The 17590-nt window shown below is 42.8% G+C and overlaps 1 protein-coding gene across 1 annotated transcript in view; it reads right to left on the minus strand.

Moving 5' to 3' along the window:
* Nucleotides 1-1490: 1490 nt before the first annotated feature.
* The window catches only part of LOC136620203 (hormonally up-regulated neu tumor-associated kinase-like), a 36261-nt gene continuing 20161 nt past the window's right edge, over nucleotides 1491-17590 (minus strand). Inside the window, exons 3-10 of the mRNA XM_066594909.1 lie at nucleotides 14840-14907; nucleotides 12324-12616; nucleotides 11406-11461; nucleotides 11095-11233; nucleotides 10880-10993; nucleotides 10698-10822; nucleotides 1788-1983; nucleotides 1491-1647 (exon numbers count right to left, since the gene is read on the minus strand). Of these exons, the coding sequence (XP_066451006.1) occupies nucleotides 1491-1647; nucleotides 1788-1983; nucleotides 10698-10822; nucleotides 10880-10993; nucleotides 11095-11233; nucleotides 11406-11461; nucleotides 12324-12616; nucleotides 14840-14907 (1148 nt within the window). The remainder of the gene's footprint in view (nucleotides 1648-1787; nucleotides 1984-10697; nucleotides 10823-10879; nucleotides 10994-11094; nucleotides 11234-11405; nucleotides 11462-12323; nucleotides 12617-14839; nucleotides 14908-17590) is intronic.

Consider the following 17590-nt stretch of genomic DNA (forward strand, 5'->3'; position numbering starts at 1 on the left):
ATACATTGGACTTGAGAGAAGGTGGGCAGGAAGGAGGGGGGATTCTATATGATCCGACAAATGAGAATCATAAATGTTACTGATGTAATCTGTTAAACGCCCATAAAGGGCAGGTGTTATCCTTTTCAATAAAAGGCCCTGTCTGGCTGTTTCTAGGCAGAGAGCCATTTTGAGCATGAGACTGATACCTCGTGTTTGACCTGGTCAGTGTGCGCATACTGCTTCTACACAATTAGGAAGCTACAAAATACCCCGAAACCTGCTGGAGAAAACCGTAATCCAGATCAATAGTAGTCTGTGGGTGATGGATGACACAGAGCGTGATCCGTGAGCAATTTATCGCTGGGAGATCATTGCCCGTGGACAGACAGACTAAATGAGAAAATATAGGCTTCTACCTCATTGATTTTTTTTTTTGGCTTCCTCTGGATGGACATTGGGGGAAAATAAGCTGAAGTGGTTGGACATGCATCTTTTGGCCTTACACACTATGTTGTTATTTTCCTTTTGCACATGAAGCTGTTAGAACAAGCAGGGGCGTAACTATAGAGGATGCGGTTGCACCCAGGCCCAGGAGCCTTGGGGGGCCCATAACTACTCTCTTCTCCATATAGGGAGCCCAGTACTATGAATAAAGCATGATAGGTGGGGGCCCTGTTACAGGTTTTGCATTGGGGCCCAGGAACTTCAAGTTACGCCTCTGAGAACAAGTGTGATAGAGCCACCCTTATTGTGGCAAATAGGACACAGCGAGTCTTCCTGTTCTCTGGGTCTCTGGCAATTCTGTCCCTAAAGCTACTCACATACCTTAAATTAGCTGTCAACTCAATTAGTCAACAATAGAGATGAGCAAGTATACTCGCTAAAGGCAATTGCTCGAGCGAGCATTGCCTTTAGTGAGTACCTGCCCGCTCGAGACGGAAGGTTCGGGTGCCGGCAGCGGGCAGGGAACTGTGGGGGAGAGCGGGGCGGAACGGAGAGGAGATCTCTCTCTCCCTCTCCCCCCCCCCCCCCCCCCCCCCGCTCCCTCCTGCTGACCGCTCCTTCGCGCCGGCACCTGAACCTTCCGTCTCGAGCGGTGAGATACTCGCTAAAGGCAATGCTCGCTCGAGCAATTGCCTTTAGCGAGTAAACTCGCTCATCTTTAGTCAACACCTATTAACCCTGACTTCCCCACACGAGTTAAGCATGCATGTATTCTCATTGGGCTTATCACCCTTGAGAACAATGTTCCCCATCCTTCTTTGAGTGACAGTGAATATTGGGAAGAGTTGGACATTACTGTACACAACTTGATGGGTTCATTTAACTTTTTTCTAATATGCTTTCTTCATCTTTCATTTTTAGATGATCTCTACTAAATCATAGAAGCAAGCTGATTGGTTACTTTTCAGCAGTGAGACGCCCACCAATAAGCAAGTTATCCTCTATCCTGTGGAACTTGTGATTCTGGTACAACCTCTTTAAAAGAAACTAGGTCTGGAATGTGACTAGTCATCTCGCTCAGATTTCACCTTCTTGTTCTCAGGGTTTTTTTGAGCCCATTCCAGCAGGCTATGATACACATTCCCATCATACATCCCAAGAGCCGATAACAACTGTTCATCTGTGAAATCAAAAGCATCAACCAGTAGAACTGCATCTTTCCTACAAATAGAAAAAGAAAATGTTTTAGAGTTGAGTAAATTTAAGTTTCTCCTAAATTTCAGTCTATTAATATCAATAGGATGCAACTCTAGTCACTGCACTTCAGGTGCCAACCTGCACCAAACCTCATGGTTACCCACCAGAGCTCAGCCAGGAGGCTCAGGTAAGCTGTAGTGACCACGTCCAGCTGTTTCCCTGATAGGTACCCATGTTGTAAGAAGTCACCAGCACTTGTGACTATTCCATGTAAAGCATACAGGTCACAGAGCCGCTTCAGAACGGCTTTAACATCAGGCTGATCGGTGAGTGAATTCAGAGCCGAGATGAAAACCTTCACTGATAAAAAGTGTGAATGAGCCTAAAAGACATATAACCCCATTGACTGGATGCACTCAATGGGAAACCTAATGTATTGTGTTCACCGTATATACATAACTCACTAATGCTGGGTTTACATTAGCATTTTTAGGTTTCTTAAATCTCATCTACATGGCTTGTAGTGTAAATGCTGCAGATTTTCCATCTGGAAATTCTGCAGCATTTCCATCCTGTGTGAAAATCCCCCTAGGGCAGTCTTGGAGACTGGAGAAAAAAAATTAATTTCACATTCTCTGTATACATTGCAAAAACACGTACCGTACATTCATTTCTAAAAGACTTCTAACTGAGGTTAAAGGGAAAGGGTAACTAGGGTTACCTTACAGTTCTTCTTACTCATGATGCCACCGTTCCTCCCTGTGTGGTGAACCTTGAGACGGAAATAAAGTAGTCCATGCACATGGATAACTTTCTGAGGAAAATGGGGACAGTCTGTAATGCCTGTTTACTTAAGTCCAACAAAGTTCCAACAACAACAGTGACAATCCAGAAGAAGAATACTTTACATTTTCAGAAGGTGATGTGACAAGGAGGACTCTTGAGGTAATCCAATCAATCCACAGTCTCAGTTATCTGTGAGATTCTGCTCCAGGCAACACTCTCTCTCTCCTCTCGTACTCTCTATCAGTCATACAGCAAAAGTGGAGTGATTTACCACAGGATACCATACAGAACCTGTATGCCTCCATGCCCTCCTGTATCACATCTTACATCCAAGCTAGAAGCAGTACAATAGGGTACGAGAGCCACCATGGCCGCCTATATCACATCTTGTATCCAAGCTAAAGGCGGCTCAACAGGGTACTAGAGCCTCCATGCCCTCCTGTATCACATCTTGCATCCAAGCTAGAGGCAGCCCCACAGGTTACTAGAGCCTCCATGCCCACCCGTATCACATCTTGCATCCAAACTAGAGACACTACAACATGGTACTGCAGCCTACATGCCTGCCCATATCACATCTTGCATCCAAGCTAGAGATGGCCCAACAGGGTACTAGAGCCTACATGCCCACCCATATCACATCTTGCATCCAAGCTAGAGGTGGTACAACGGGGTACTAGAGCCTCCCTTCAAATGTTCGGATTCCATAATAAGTTATCCCTTTGCTCTGATATTGTAATCACTTACTTATATCGATATTACAATCACACAGAGAAAGTTACATTCGATTCTGACAACTCCTTCTAGGTGTGTGTTTTTTTTACAATGAGTGTATGTTAATCAGAGCTGGCACTCGATTAACCATTGAATGACATAATTGAATGGCTGTGATTGGTTCATTGAGCGCCGCTTCTGATTGGCTGACATGGCGCTCGATGAACCAATCAGAGCAATCGCTTGCTGAAGGCGGGGTATTCCATCCCCGCTACCAGAAAGAGAATACTTTGTAGGCGTTCAGGAGTACACGGAAGCCTGCAGTAGAACCACAGCCCAGCACGAAGGATCCAAACACAGTTTTTCAATGTAGTTTTGCTAGGGCTTATTTTTGGGGGAGGGCTTATATTTTTACTATCGGGGAAACACAGTATGAAGCTCAGCCAAGAGACTAAACTTCATAGGCCACCGTAGCTGGCAGACCCAGAGGCTGTATTCAACCAACCCATCAGGACCTCACGATCACATCAGGGTGGTCTGATGAGTGACAGAGGGAACCTTTTAAATGCCGCAATCACACTGACCATGACGTGTGAGGGGGTTAAACACCTGAAATCGGAGGTTTCTTCGATACTCGGTGTTACAAGTACCAGGCTGTTATCCAAGCACCCGCTCCCCCTGGCACAAGAGCCCAGCCAAGCTTCTGATGCAGCTGCCATCAAAAGATGTAAGGGCGGTTATTAAGGGGTTACAGCGACAATTCTGCTAAATTAGGCAAAAGAATAGGGCACATGCTTTTACAGAAAGAAATTGCATGCACAGCAATTCCTTAATTACCTAGTGATAAAATCTATTTCCCGCTGTCCTCTTATGTGAAGGAGCTCCAGTCAGAAGTACTGCAATGCATTACCATAGCGATCAGAGTTTTCGCAGCGTCCGAGGAGCGCGTCTTGGCCTAGGAGACAGCGGGGTTTAGGTTAGGGCCTCGTCACGGTGGCACTACCATCTCCCACCTGGAGGGTAACCCGCTTGCATTGACCCCCCAAAAATATCAACAATACAACAATTAAATTAAACCGTACCCCCTTACACAGTCACTTATGCCCCATTTACATGGGACAATTATCATGCAAATTTCATTTAATCAAATTGTATCTAAATGCAAACCATCATTTACTATTCGTTTGTTTCTCACTTTCAGCCAGCATAAAAATCCTCGCTGTTTCGTTCACTTATCGCCGCGTCTAAACGCTCCCCGCTCAATGTGTCACATAGAATGGGAAGCACTGAGCAAGGAGTTACCAACAAGTGAGCGATTCTCAATGATGATCTACCTGTCTAAACGTTCTGCAGGAGTGCGAACAACTAGCGGTGACGTCACCCGCTCCTGCAGAACATGTAGCTGACAGTTGTCCAATGTTAATGGGTCTTTAGAAACACGGATGTAGTTTGGGTAAGAGCATAAGTAGTGTGCAGCAGCTATATGTTTCTATAGGGCGCTCTTGTACAAAGACAACTAAACCAATTGAGATACAAGAGGTCTTGTAAAAAGCGTTCAGGGTGTCCAAAGCAAGTGCAGTGAGCTACCTAGAAGGGAGGGGGACACAGTTGTCACTTATCACGTTAGTTCTACCATTTCCTTCCCTGTAAGGGTAGCATGGGACCTGTCCAAGTTACTACTAGGGGGAGGTCACGGGAAACCGCGGTTTTAACCTACAGTTTGTTGCCACAGGTGACGCCACCGTTCCTTCCTCTGCGGTGAATCCGGATGATGGAATAATAGTCCACACACACAGGGGGTCGTTTGAAACAAAGCCAAGAAAGGATGGCAGTGTTACTTTACCTGTAAATCCAAACAGAACAGTTCAACAGGTAGATAGGTCAAAACAAGTCACTGGTGCAGATGCAGTTTATGGTGCAACAGGGAGGAAATCACAGGATGAATATCGGGCCCACAGTCTCAGTTATGTGTATGACTCCGCTCCTGGCCAAAACACTGACTGACTTGCACATCATCTTTGCAATCACATATATGAAGCATGGTCACCTGACTTCCAAACTCACAACATAAAATGATACATTTGCAGACAGAGACAGCTCATTTGCAGACACTAACCTTTTCATTCCTGCAAACTGTAATACACATTCTGCTGATTCATTTCCCATTCCAAGACAATGTACAAGACAATACAGACAATATACAGCAGACATTTTATAGGGGTCCTATTAATTCTTTGCCACTACACAATCAGATCTCGCAACTTATTTCCATAGTACCAGATACAAAATCAGAACTTTGGTCATCACAGCCTGCATAGTCACTTCTCTTTATCTAAGCTCTTTTGATACATGAAGTCTGTTATAAAATTCTATATCATTCCAAATACTGACATTGACAGCTCTAAAATGGTTGTCATTTTGCTCATATTAATAGCTTAGTTAATTATAGCTTAGTTAAACACAAATCATCCTTCCCATGCACAACGGAGGAACGGTACATGGTAAATGGTATTTAGGGACCAAACCCCCTGAAGAAATGCAAACCCCAGAACAGACCCCTATATGACTTCCCAGCCCAGATTCTCTCAGTAATGGCGGCATCACACGAACGTTTGTGCTGCGTAATTGTACATGAACGAGGTTTGAGTAGGATCATAATCAGCGTGTTGCTTGCGCTTCTGCACATATTACTGTAATTTTTGTGCACACAAGGCCCATTCACACACACTCTTGAATTTAATGGCTGTTTAAGCCTTATGAGGTTCAGCTAGGATGAGGTTCTGGGGTCGGTGTGAGGGTTCTTTCTCCTCAAGACATTGCATTGTGTATTTGTGCTACAAAGTTCCAGTTTTGTCTTCTCTTTCCATAGAACATTTTCCCAGAACCATTGTGGAGCATCCAGGTGTCTCAGGAAAGCTAGATGAGTAACAATGTTTTTTTGGATAACAGTGGCTTCCCTCATGGTGTCCTTCCATGAATACCATTTGTGTTCACTTGGTTTTCTATTAGTGGACACATGGACAGAGTTTATTTAGCATTTTCTGGAATCTTCTGTAGGCCTTTTGCTGTTACTCTTGGCTTCTTTGTCACCACTTTTAGGATTACCCATTGTGCTCTTGGAGAAATCTTAACAGGACACCCACCCCTAACATTATATTCACACTGCAGATATTTGCAGCGGATTTGACATCGAATTTACATCAAATCTGCAACAAATCCAAAATGCTCCATTGCTGTCATTGAAGTCACATTTTTTTATGCCGGCTGATATGAATTTTCTTCATTTGTAGATAATTTCTCTAACCATGGATTGATGTACACCAAGATACTTCGCAATTTCTGTAGCTTTTTCCAACCTTATGTGTCTCTGTATTATGCATTGTGAGGTCTTCTGAAAGTTGTTTGCATGAACCAGTCTTTCTTGAAAAGACTTTGTGTGCTTTTAATTAATGGGCAAGGCACCTGTTTAACCCACGCTTCCATCTCATTTCCTTAAAGGGGTTTTCTCATAAAAAAATAAATAAATCCTATACTCACCTATTCCTCCACAGGCGGTCTTCTTACAGCATCTTCTCCTTGCTCATCTTCTGCAGTCACCAGGGTCACGTCTCCTCCTGCCGTGCCGGTTTGTTATGAAGCCGGCATTGCTCACATTCTTCAGTGAAGGTCACATGACCATGACATAGCCTTCACTGACTAGGAAGGAATCCCAATCTATTGCCGAGATTACATGCATGAGTAGTCTTTGCAGAAGCTCGGCATTTCCCCTGCTGGCCTGTGAACTGTGACGTAGTGTACATTGGCTGTCAGGAAGGAGACTGCCTGTGAATGTACGCTTTGACACAGGAAGTAGAGGAATCAGCCAGCTGGAGGGGAGGTGACTCCCCTGTACTGCAGGAGACAGGAGAAGATCAGGGAGGTGAAGATCTGGTAAGTATACTGACAGGGAACGAATAGGTAAGTACTGAATTTTTTCTTTTTAATGACAGAACCCCTTTAATTGAAACTCTTTTTGCCAATTAGCTCTTGCAGAAGTCACAGAGGCTCGCTTAAGGGCCATTTACACGGAAAGATAATTTTTCAAACGTTTGAAATTTTTAGCGATCTTTATGCATAGAGTGTTAATGGACACTAATGTCCATTAACACTTTATAATCTTGATTTGCAGGTAAAGGGGCCTCCAGGAGCTGTTTGCAAAGTCCAGCATGTGATTACTCACACACCCAGCTGTGCACACAGCTGTACTGCTCTCATCAGGGCTGCCAGTAGAATACAATGTAATCTCTGGCTCCTGTGGAGAACACAGCATGCAGTCTGTTGAGAGATTCTTTTTCTCTCTCACCTTATAATCATTGTTTAGACAAAAAGTGCATGATGGCAGTATTTACATGTAGCGATTATCACTCATTTTCAGTTGTTTGAACAAATTTTGAGTGATAATATTGCATGTAAATGGGTGTTTTCTTTTTCTCTCAGCACGGTGAATATTTAGTTAAAGGGGTTCTGTCACTAGAAAAAAAAACAATGCTTACCTATTCCTCCCCAGGCAGCCTACTTACCACATCTTCTCCTCACTGATCTTTTCTTGGCTCTTGCAGTTTCCCATCGATCCACAGTCAGTGGGGAAGCTGGAAAGGTGCACGCTTGTTGTCCAGACTCCGACTCCAAAGAATTAACCAGTAATCATCAAGACAAGTAGAGAGCATGCAGTACTCAGGAAACTTCTTGGTAGAAAATCATATGTGCAGATGTATTTTTATTCGGTCCACTAAGCCACGTTTTGACCAACTTGAATGGTCTTTATCAAGCTTGAGTGCTGCCTTCTCTCTACTAGTCTAACCGATTCTTCGCTGTCTTGTCGCGCAAGTTTCTATACTTTTGCAGAGAAACAGAGAGCATGCACAGTCTCTGCAATAGCTCGGCATTCCCTGCTAGGCAGTTAACGTTACGTCACTACTGAAGTAGCGAACATTGCCCAGCAGGAAGAAGAATGCTGGCAAAGGACACATCATAACAAGATGAAGAGGATCTGGACGGTTTGCAGTGAGGTGACCCAGGGACTGTAGGAGATGCTGTAAGAAGATGGCCTGCGGAGGAATAGACAAGTTTTTTTTTCTTTTTTAATAACAAGACCCATATAATGTGCTTCACCCTGTGCCAGCACTGTATTGATGCCTCCACCCTGTACCAGTCATTGTTCTGGTTGCCATCCACTGTAGGTTACAATATAAACTCCTTGCTCTCATCCATAAAACTCTCCACAGCGCTGCACCACCCTATATCTTCTCCATATCTATCACCCTACCCTGCTTTGCAACTTGCTAATGATTGTACTCCAAGGGTGCCTTTACATGGGCCAACTGTCATTCTAATAGCAGCTGGAAACAGTCACTTGTGTATGGTTTTAGCATAAGAATAACTATTGTTTTTGCGCTTTTACACAGAACAAATGTTCTTGATTTGTTCATTTTGCGGGTGCTGAAGCGCGTCTCTCTGCAAAATTATTGGCTCGTTGTTGGAAGACGAATGATTAACCGCTTATACCAGATGATAAGCAACCAATCAGGGACTATTTTTAGGTGAGCTGAAACCAAGTGACCAGTGAACAAATTCTATCTCATCATCCTGCTGGTGGTCTTGTTTATACGGCGCAATGATTACTTACATTCACTGTTTTGAGATATTATTTGAAAGACAGTTGTCCTTTGTAAAGACGCCCTAAACTCATCAGACAGAGAACAGAAGAATTGGAAGAAACACAAACTAAGGATTTGTTTTAAGTAGAGGAACTCTTTTTTAATTTTTCAATTTTTTTAATTATTAATATATCAATGGTAAAAGGGGGAAAGGGTAGGAAGAAAGGGTAAAGGGTAAAGAAAGGGTAAAGGGAAGTTAGGAAGTAGAACGAAATGTTCCGCTGTTTTCTTTTTCAAGATGACTGTGTTTTCCTCTTGGGATCATCAGGCCAGTTTCAGGTGTAGACTGGACCCTAGAAGAACAATGAAACATGAGAATACCTGAGTAGATGCAAGTAACAAAGCCATCTGTTATATCATCACGATAACATTATAATAAGCCACCCTTATAAAAGAGATACCCGTGTGAAGGTACTCTCAGAGGGAGAAAATCGTGCGAGTTTTGTGCATTGTAAAACGCACAAAATATCCTCGAAAATACAGCCCGTTATTTCTGATGGGTATATTTACATTGGAGATTTTTCTCTGGCAGCGATGCTGTAAGACGGAAAAATCACAGCATGTTCTATTCTCATGCAGATGTGCATCTCCTGCTCGGCACACAGACAACGGGGAGTCCGTGTGTTGTGCGATGCGACTTCTGTCCGAGAATGTTGGGTGGAACACGCTCTCGCCCATGTGAATTCAGAGCTCTTCACAATAAATCATGTGGCACATAAGTAGATTTGGTTTTGCTAAAAGATTTTTAAAGTTTTATCAGTCTTCATCCAACTGAAAACAGCAAACTACAAGTTCAAGTTTGTACAAGTATATTAAACTCCTGCTCCCTCTCCACCCCTCTCTGGCTGTCAGCAAGGTAGAAGGCAGGAGGGGGCGGGCGCTAGTGTGCTAATTTCCTGCCCCCTCCCCTTGCTGGAAGCCGGCAAGGGGAGGAGAGGGGGAGAGAAGAGGGAGGGAGTTTAGCAGAGCCTCTGATAAAGTCCCTCCCACCTCCCTTTTTTTAGCAGCTCCCATAGAAGTCTGAGGGACTGGCTGCCTTATTCTGGCTGGAAGATAGTTCCAGAACTGTCGTTTTTGACCGGTGTAAAAATAGCCGGCCAGAATGCACACTATATGCTCAATTTTTTGTGGCCGGCCTTTTTTACAGACAGGAGAATCATCCATCTGAACTGATGCATTGGGATTCAGTGCATCAGATGGTCGCATATATCGGCCAGTCGGGAAAACTTGGCAGAAATACGCTGCCGTGGAGAAAAGAGAAAGGGAGAGATTTGAGCGATGACGATATCTGTATAGCTGCAAAATATGATAAAGATATAAAAACAACAGGAACAAATGATTACCTTTATTTAGATGGAACGCTTGTCATTCAGCCATTTGTCTTTGAGGAGTGTCTTCAGAGTAGGTCTTTTTCGCGGGTCTGGCTGCAGGAGTTTCCTTATAAAGTTTACAGCTCCTGATTTAAAATTACATTTACAAAATAAATCTGAGTATATATTCTTGTTCTAGACTATAGATGAGCGAGCATTGCCTTTAGCGAGTATCTCCCCCGCTCGAGACGGAAGGTTCGGGTGGCGGCAGCGGGCACGGAGCTGCGGGAGAGAGCGGGGTGGAAAGGAGGGGAGATTTCTCTCTCCCTCTCTCCCCCCCGCTTCCTCCTGCTGACAGCCGCCACTCACCGCTCCCACGCGCTGGCACCCGAACCTTCTGTCTCGAGCTGGGGAGATACTCGCTAAAAGCAATGCTCACTCGAACAATTGCCTTTAGCGAGTATACTCACTCATCTCTATTCTAGACACTACAGAGACAAGTTCTGAAGGCAATGCTTTATGTCCCATGTTTGATGGTAACAGCCCCCTGTCATACACTGAATGTTACCTTTAGACAGTTCTGTTGGGAATACTATTTGCCTGTCTTTCAGTTGGTTGACAAAGTTATTTCCGATGTTTAGCTCTGAATTATAAGGGAACTGGCCAGTCAGCATTGCGTAGACGGTGACTCCACTGAAATAGAGAATACAAATCAAAGAGGTAAGTTAGAAATTATCCATATTGTTGTACTTGTACAATTGGGCTAAATGGAAGCTTTTAATAGAATCCATCATCAGTTTTCTGCTGCCGAAGGACGGTACTGGCTTCTTCTTGCCCGGATCATCTACTCTGCCAGGTCTCTCCCTGTTTGTGCATAGAAAGAGACATGTCCGTCTAGGCGAACTGGGCAGGGAGAAGCCTGCGGGGCCTGAGGAGTCCTTATAAAACCAGCTAAGTCTACTTACATTGACCAGACGTCAACTTTCGCATCGTACGGTTTGCCCATAAGTAGTTCTGGGGCCGCATAAGCTCTTGTCCCGCACTGGGTTCTAAGAGGCTGGGGGCATAAGCCATAATAGCTGATGGTGTTGCTTAGGCCAAAATCTGTAAATTATAAATAAATATTCATAAGAAGTGATTCCTAATTCTATATAGATTCACATCCTACACAAATCTAGAAGGAATTGTATCTAATTTATCTACAATTCTGCTCTTTCTATGCCTAGGAGTCTTCACTGAAGGCGTTGTGCGGGGCATCAGCAGGAAAGTTACTTACCCACAAGTTTGATTTGATTATCCTCATCCAGCAAGATATTTTCCAATTTGATGTCTCTATGAATAACAAAGGAAATCGTAAATCAGTTCAGTAGTAATAAATTACAAGCTAAGTACAAGGTAATGGAAATGATCTTTAGGGCGGCTGCACATGAGTGTTTGCAAAAACTGCTCGCTGCAGCGCATGAACGAGGTGTGTCTGCGCAGAGTGCTGAACTTTTTGGGCATGCAGGGCCATTTCACACACGACACACCCTTTTCATGGATTAAAAGTCCAGATGTGTTCTTTTCCTTTTACGCAGTGTTTCACAATTACCCCTTTCGTATTTGCACACCTGACGTAGGCCGCTATTGGATCTTTGTTGTGCAGAATACAGGAAAATAGAGCAGGTCCTACTTTTTAACGGGCGTGCAAAACACAAACCTATTGATATCAATTGGTTCTATTCTATGCTTTTTGCTGTGCAAATACGGTCGTGTGGAGAAGCCCCTACTTTATTATATGTATGGCATTTTCAATTCGCCATGAAGTAACTGCATTGCATTATGTATCCGGCTCTAGTCCTGAATTTTACAACCCAGAGCCGCAGTCACAGTTTTGCTGGTTTATGTTGGAAACCGACAAGAATCTTGCTGGCGGACTCCTCCATAACAGCTTAGCTGAGTCCCTATATAACGCAGTGAGGCGGTTATGCTTCATAGACCAGATCATTGCAATAACGCCACTTTCCAAAATGTCAATCACTGGAGGAAGCTTTGAAAGAACATTGACTTAGTGAAAAATGTCAGGAGGTTTCAGCTCTGAAGCCTCCAGAAATGTAAAGCTAGAATCGTAGAATTCAGTATCAGAGCACAATAAGTAATGCAATGTATATAGAATGTGAATGTATGTAATATACAGTGCATAAAGATGTTTTACCTGTGCACAATCCCCTTTCTATGGAGATGCTCTACGGCGGTGACAATTTGCCTGATGTAACTTTTGGCTTCCCGTTCTTCAATTTTATTTTTTTCAGATAACTTATCAAGGAGGTCACCGCCCTCGCAGAGCTCCATTACCAGATAATATGAACTGCCGGTCTCATAAGCTTCATATAAAGGCACGATGTTTGGGTGCTGAATCATTTTCTGGATCTTGATCTCCCGCTGCAAGTTCTTTATGGCAGTCGGGGTCTTCAGGGTATTGGCCTTATTAATGATTTTTACTGCGACCTATATTACAGACAGGATACATGATGTGCAGTTAGCAAGCGGAAATGAACCCAAACATTATATATTAACTATACTAGGATATAGCAGAGGTGAATTTATCATTATAGCCATTCAGTTCTTCACCTTGATCACTCAGATAACTGAGAGGGTTTACATGCCGTCCTATGAACTTCAGAGATACCATCTAGCAATATGATGGCACATGTTGGCACACTGACGCATGATTAACAGCTCTTCTGCATTAAAACAATTCAGCTCTGCTATACCTGTGTGTGTATTGGTCTGCGTCGTTCATTATAATGTAATGTAGGTGATGAATGATGCTACAATAGTCTTCTTATAATAGATAGAAATAAAAACTGTACCTTGTGGCCGGTTGGATAGTGCAGGCCTTCAGCTACTTTCCCGAAGGAACCTTGGTTTATGGTTTTTCCGATATAATATTCCCCCACACGCAGCCTATGGGGGTAGTGTGGCAGACTGGGCTGCCCACCTCTTGTGCCGTCCTTGACAGGCATGTTTCTGCTAAAGAAGAAAAGATTTCTTTGCATGTTAGTCCCAAAAAACATAGGGTTTTAATGAGGCAATAATGCCTGTCCTGAGTTATAAGCCTATACATATGCCCATATAACCATATCATTCAGTGCCTAATTAACTATAGCATACAGGCTGGTGCACAAATAACACCTATACATTGACCAAACATTACACTTCTAATGTTTATCCGGAGGAAGGCAAAAAAATCAGGTAAAAGCCAATTTTCCCCATTAAAGGGGAAAAAATCACTTGCTGAGCCCAGCCTGGCAATCGGAATAATCCCCGGATCATGACCCTTCTGGAGTAATTAGTGGCTATAACACCTAATATTGTATTGCTCAAAAAAGGCGTCTTGGACCCTCTTGTACTTTTCAGTGATTTCACCATCACCCAGACAGCTGTTTCATGGTTTTTGCCCCTCATTAGTGTACAGTAGGTCAAAAACCCAGAAGCAGCTGTCTGTGTATGGTATTCTGGCTTAGTTAACAATTCCTAGTCATTATTATAAGGCTTGTCTAAAAAGTCTACATTGACTTGCAGGAATGGTGCCTTCCAATAGGGGGCGATGCAGAGGTATTGTTCCATCTCCCATATTTGCAAAATTCCCAGAGGAGCACACGTGGCCTTATAAGTTTTTTCACTAAAATATACCCTTCCTGACCCATGTATTATGGCCGAAAACAGAGCTGAAATCTGGTCCCGGCCAAATGTTGATGTTGCAGCAAATGAGACCATTACTTGCCCACTCAGGAACTGATATCAATTACAAGACAGAAAAAATGTGAATTTTTCCCAGCAAACAGTGCAGATTGTATACATGATGATGGTGGTCTTACCTCAGTATGCAGGTCAGGCACTTTCTCTCTTCCAAAATGGAGGAGGACAATCCGTCCCCTCGCCCCCAAAGGGGGAGCGGAGGTAAAGAAAGCTCTGGAAAGTAAAGAAAGTGGATCATTTACTGAACACAGGCCCCTGGGCACATCTAGTAGCCCCCAGTATCAGCCCTAGGAGCCAAAGTGCTCCTTATCCCCTTCACGCCCCAGGATGGACATTTATGTCCTCTGGGTGTTGGGTCAATATGACGCACGATCGGAAGCCGAGGTCGCTCCATAATATGGATTTTGTGCATATGTGCTGCAAACTTGCAGGTTTCCTGCATATGTCTGGCGCATTTATGCTCTTGCACTGTGCAGAAAATAGGACATGTCACATATTTGTTTGTGCTACCAACATGCCCGTACAAAATACGCATATGGGGACAAACCCGTTGTAATCACTGGGTTCTATTCACTGCGTGTCATGTGCGCTGGTTTTGCGCGCATTATACATAATGCAAATATGACCATGTGAACCCGGCCTAAGTGTCAAGTTGAACTTTGCTACATCTGTACACATCTGGTCACTGAGCTGCCAATAATATGAGGTAAATTATATACGGCAATCTGCTATCATATTACAACCACTGACAGAGGAATTAAATAACATCAACTATCTCATTACACGGACACCATAGTGTTACCTTATAGGAGGGGATACAATTATAACATTGACTTGTACATTCCCACCCCCTAAATAATGCATTTGCCAGCACCCCATATTTTGGACTATGATACAAATGATCTGATAGGTCGGTATTGGCAATTACTCCAGCTTTTGCTTGAGGTCCTTAATAATAAAAGTTCTTACCTGATGAGCTTTTCTCTCAATAAAGGTTTTCACCAGATGAGTTTTTCTCTCAATAAAAGTTTTCAATCCTATGTAGGAAATGTGAAAAGTGCGAGCACAGTGTCACCAAGATGCCACTGCGTCCCACCGTCCACAATGTCTGGCCAGCCAAGCGGCTGCTAGAATGTTAACCGCTGTCTGGATTGTGACATCATCATGGTAGTGATGCCATACAGATCGTGGCATACTGCGTATACAGCACTGATACATGTACTGCTTAGGCTGCCTTTACCATCATGGCATTCATTTATAGTGACTGTAAGACACCATTGTTTTATAATGGCGGCCCTTTAGGTTTCTGCAATGTTTCCATTGTTTGGTGGCATAATATTGCTGCGTGCGGCGCTATTCATTGCAGTCAAATATTAAAATCCGCAGACAAAATCCCCAATACCCTGAAATTTGTGTTGTTTTATTTCTGTACAATATCTGAGTGCGGCTCTAAAACCCCATTCACATGTATTATAGTGTAAGTTCTTCCAGCGTATCGGTGCAGAACCCATGAGACGCCCACCATGGCTGTCTGGTAACTTAACCCCTTAGTCACGGGCCCATTTTATGTCCCAAGGACGATCTGATATGTCAGTTTTTTTCGTTGTGACATTCCTAGAGCCATTACTAGGGCTCATTTTTTGCGGGATAAGTTGTATTTTTTATTACATCATATTGGGGTAGATATAATATGTTGGGGGGTGAGTTTGAGAGAAAAAAAATCACTATTGTTTCTTTAATTTCCTTTTCTCGGCATTCAGCATGCAGAATAAATAATGGGATGACATTATTCTTTGGGTCAGCATGCTTCTGGTGATACGAAGTTTATACAGTTTTTTTTAATTTGCTATTTTTGTAAACTGAAAACACTTTTCTTTATGAATGATTAGTTTTTACATTCGAGGAGCTCTATGAGGCTTGTTTCCTTGCGGGATGAGCTCTAGTCCTCATTTGTTCTATTTTTAGGAGCATTTTTTGTCTTACGGTGTTCACCATGCAGTATCAACAATATGTAAAATTAATTCTGCTGGTCAGTACGATTCCATCAATATGAAACTTATGTAGTTTAAAAAATATTTTACTGCTTTTTTCACCCTTTTTTAAAAATGTTTTTTTGTATAATCGCATTCATAGACCCCCCACATTTATTTTTCTTTGCTCAGCTGTGCAGTTTGAGGCTTTTAATTTTTGCAAGACAAATTCTAATTTTTGTCCGTACCATTTGGTGACTCATATGGCTTTTTGATCACTTTCTATTTAATTTATTCTGAGGCGAGATTTACAAAATTAGCTATTTTTGCCATGTTTTTTGTGCGGGCAAAATAATGTACTAACTTTTCTTTGTGTGTTATTACAAACGCGGCATCACAAGATTTGTAATGATATATATTTATAAATATATATTATTTTTGTACATAATGAAGTGGGAAAGGTGAAGTTTTAACATTTTTATTTTCCTTTTCTCTTTAATATTTTTTTACTTTTTAATCTTTGTTCCATAATCGGACTTCAATATCTCTACATTTGATGTTAAAATACATTAAAGAGGTTTTCTGAGATTCATTTTTTTGCACATACGTACTTATACAAGTTTAAAAATAAGCAACTCAGCTATATATTTTCATTATTGGTTTGTCTTTCGCTGCTGAATGCAGACGGCTGGGTCAGATCCTGCTGCGAGAACTCCCACAGCGGGATGCGACCCGTGCTCCTGCAGTGATCCGTGGCTCACGTGGCGCACTACTATGTGCGGCTGGCGCATAGCGCACATAACAGAGCAGAGCCAGCGCGTCACCAGTGATGTTTCTGTGCAGGCCTCTGCGAGGCTCACACAGAAATAGGGCATGCCGCAATTTGTTTACCACGCGACTTTTCACAAGGTCAGATTGCGGCTGCCCGCATAGGATTGCAGGATTGTGTGCATGTATGCAATACTATGCCAGAGTGCACGGGTGGAAATTCTGCGGAAAATATCGCTGCGGAATTTCCGCCTGTCTGCATTCACCCTTAGTTAAAATACTGCGTTTACATGCAAACAATATTTCCAAGATCCAGCAGCTTGTGCCATGTGCTGAAGTGCCTGCTTTGTGAAGGTGCATTTAGACACAACGATGATCGCTCAAAAGATGGCTTTTGATTGATCATTTTGCATAATCTACTAATTGGTACTAATGCCTATTAGTGCCCATTAGTAGCGTGTGTGCCACTGGGAGTTGAATTTATTTAGGGGACCGCACACTGTTCTCTGAATAAATTCTCTTTGTTCTGCAGGGCTGACAGCTGAGAACAGTTGAGACAATGTAATCAGCTGTTATCAGCACTCACCAGCAGAGCACAGCGTGCGGTCCGTCTTATCAGCTGTTCTGCTGAACTACGGATTTCAAGCCAAACTGAAATCCATCGTCCAACAGAAAACTGAAAGATGGGCACATTTACATGCAACAATTAGAGCTCAAAAGTTGTCTTTTGAGCATATTTTCAGCAATAATCGTGTCTAAATGGGGCTTAAAACCCTGGACTACGCAGCCACTTCAAAAAGAAAGTGGGCACTAAATAGAAAAACATTCAACTCCAATTTATACCATAATCTTTATTAGTGGCAAAGACACAAAGATTTTAGGAAAAAAATCAAGATGAAAAAAGTCTATTTTACATTATCAAGTTGTTTATTAGTGGAAAAAATTAAAACATACAATAAAAAAAGTACAGAATTGGACTCTG

Source organism: Eleutherodactylus coqui, chromosome 3 (assembly GCF_035609145.1).
Source record: "Eleutherodactylus coqui strain aEleCoq1 chromosome 3, aEleCoq1.hap1, whole genome shotgun sequence".
NCBI lineage: Eukaryota > Metazoa > Chordata > Amphibia > Anura > Eleutherodactylidae > Eleutherodactylus > Eleutherodactylus coqui.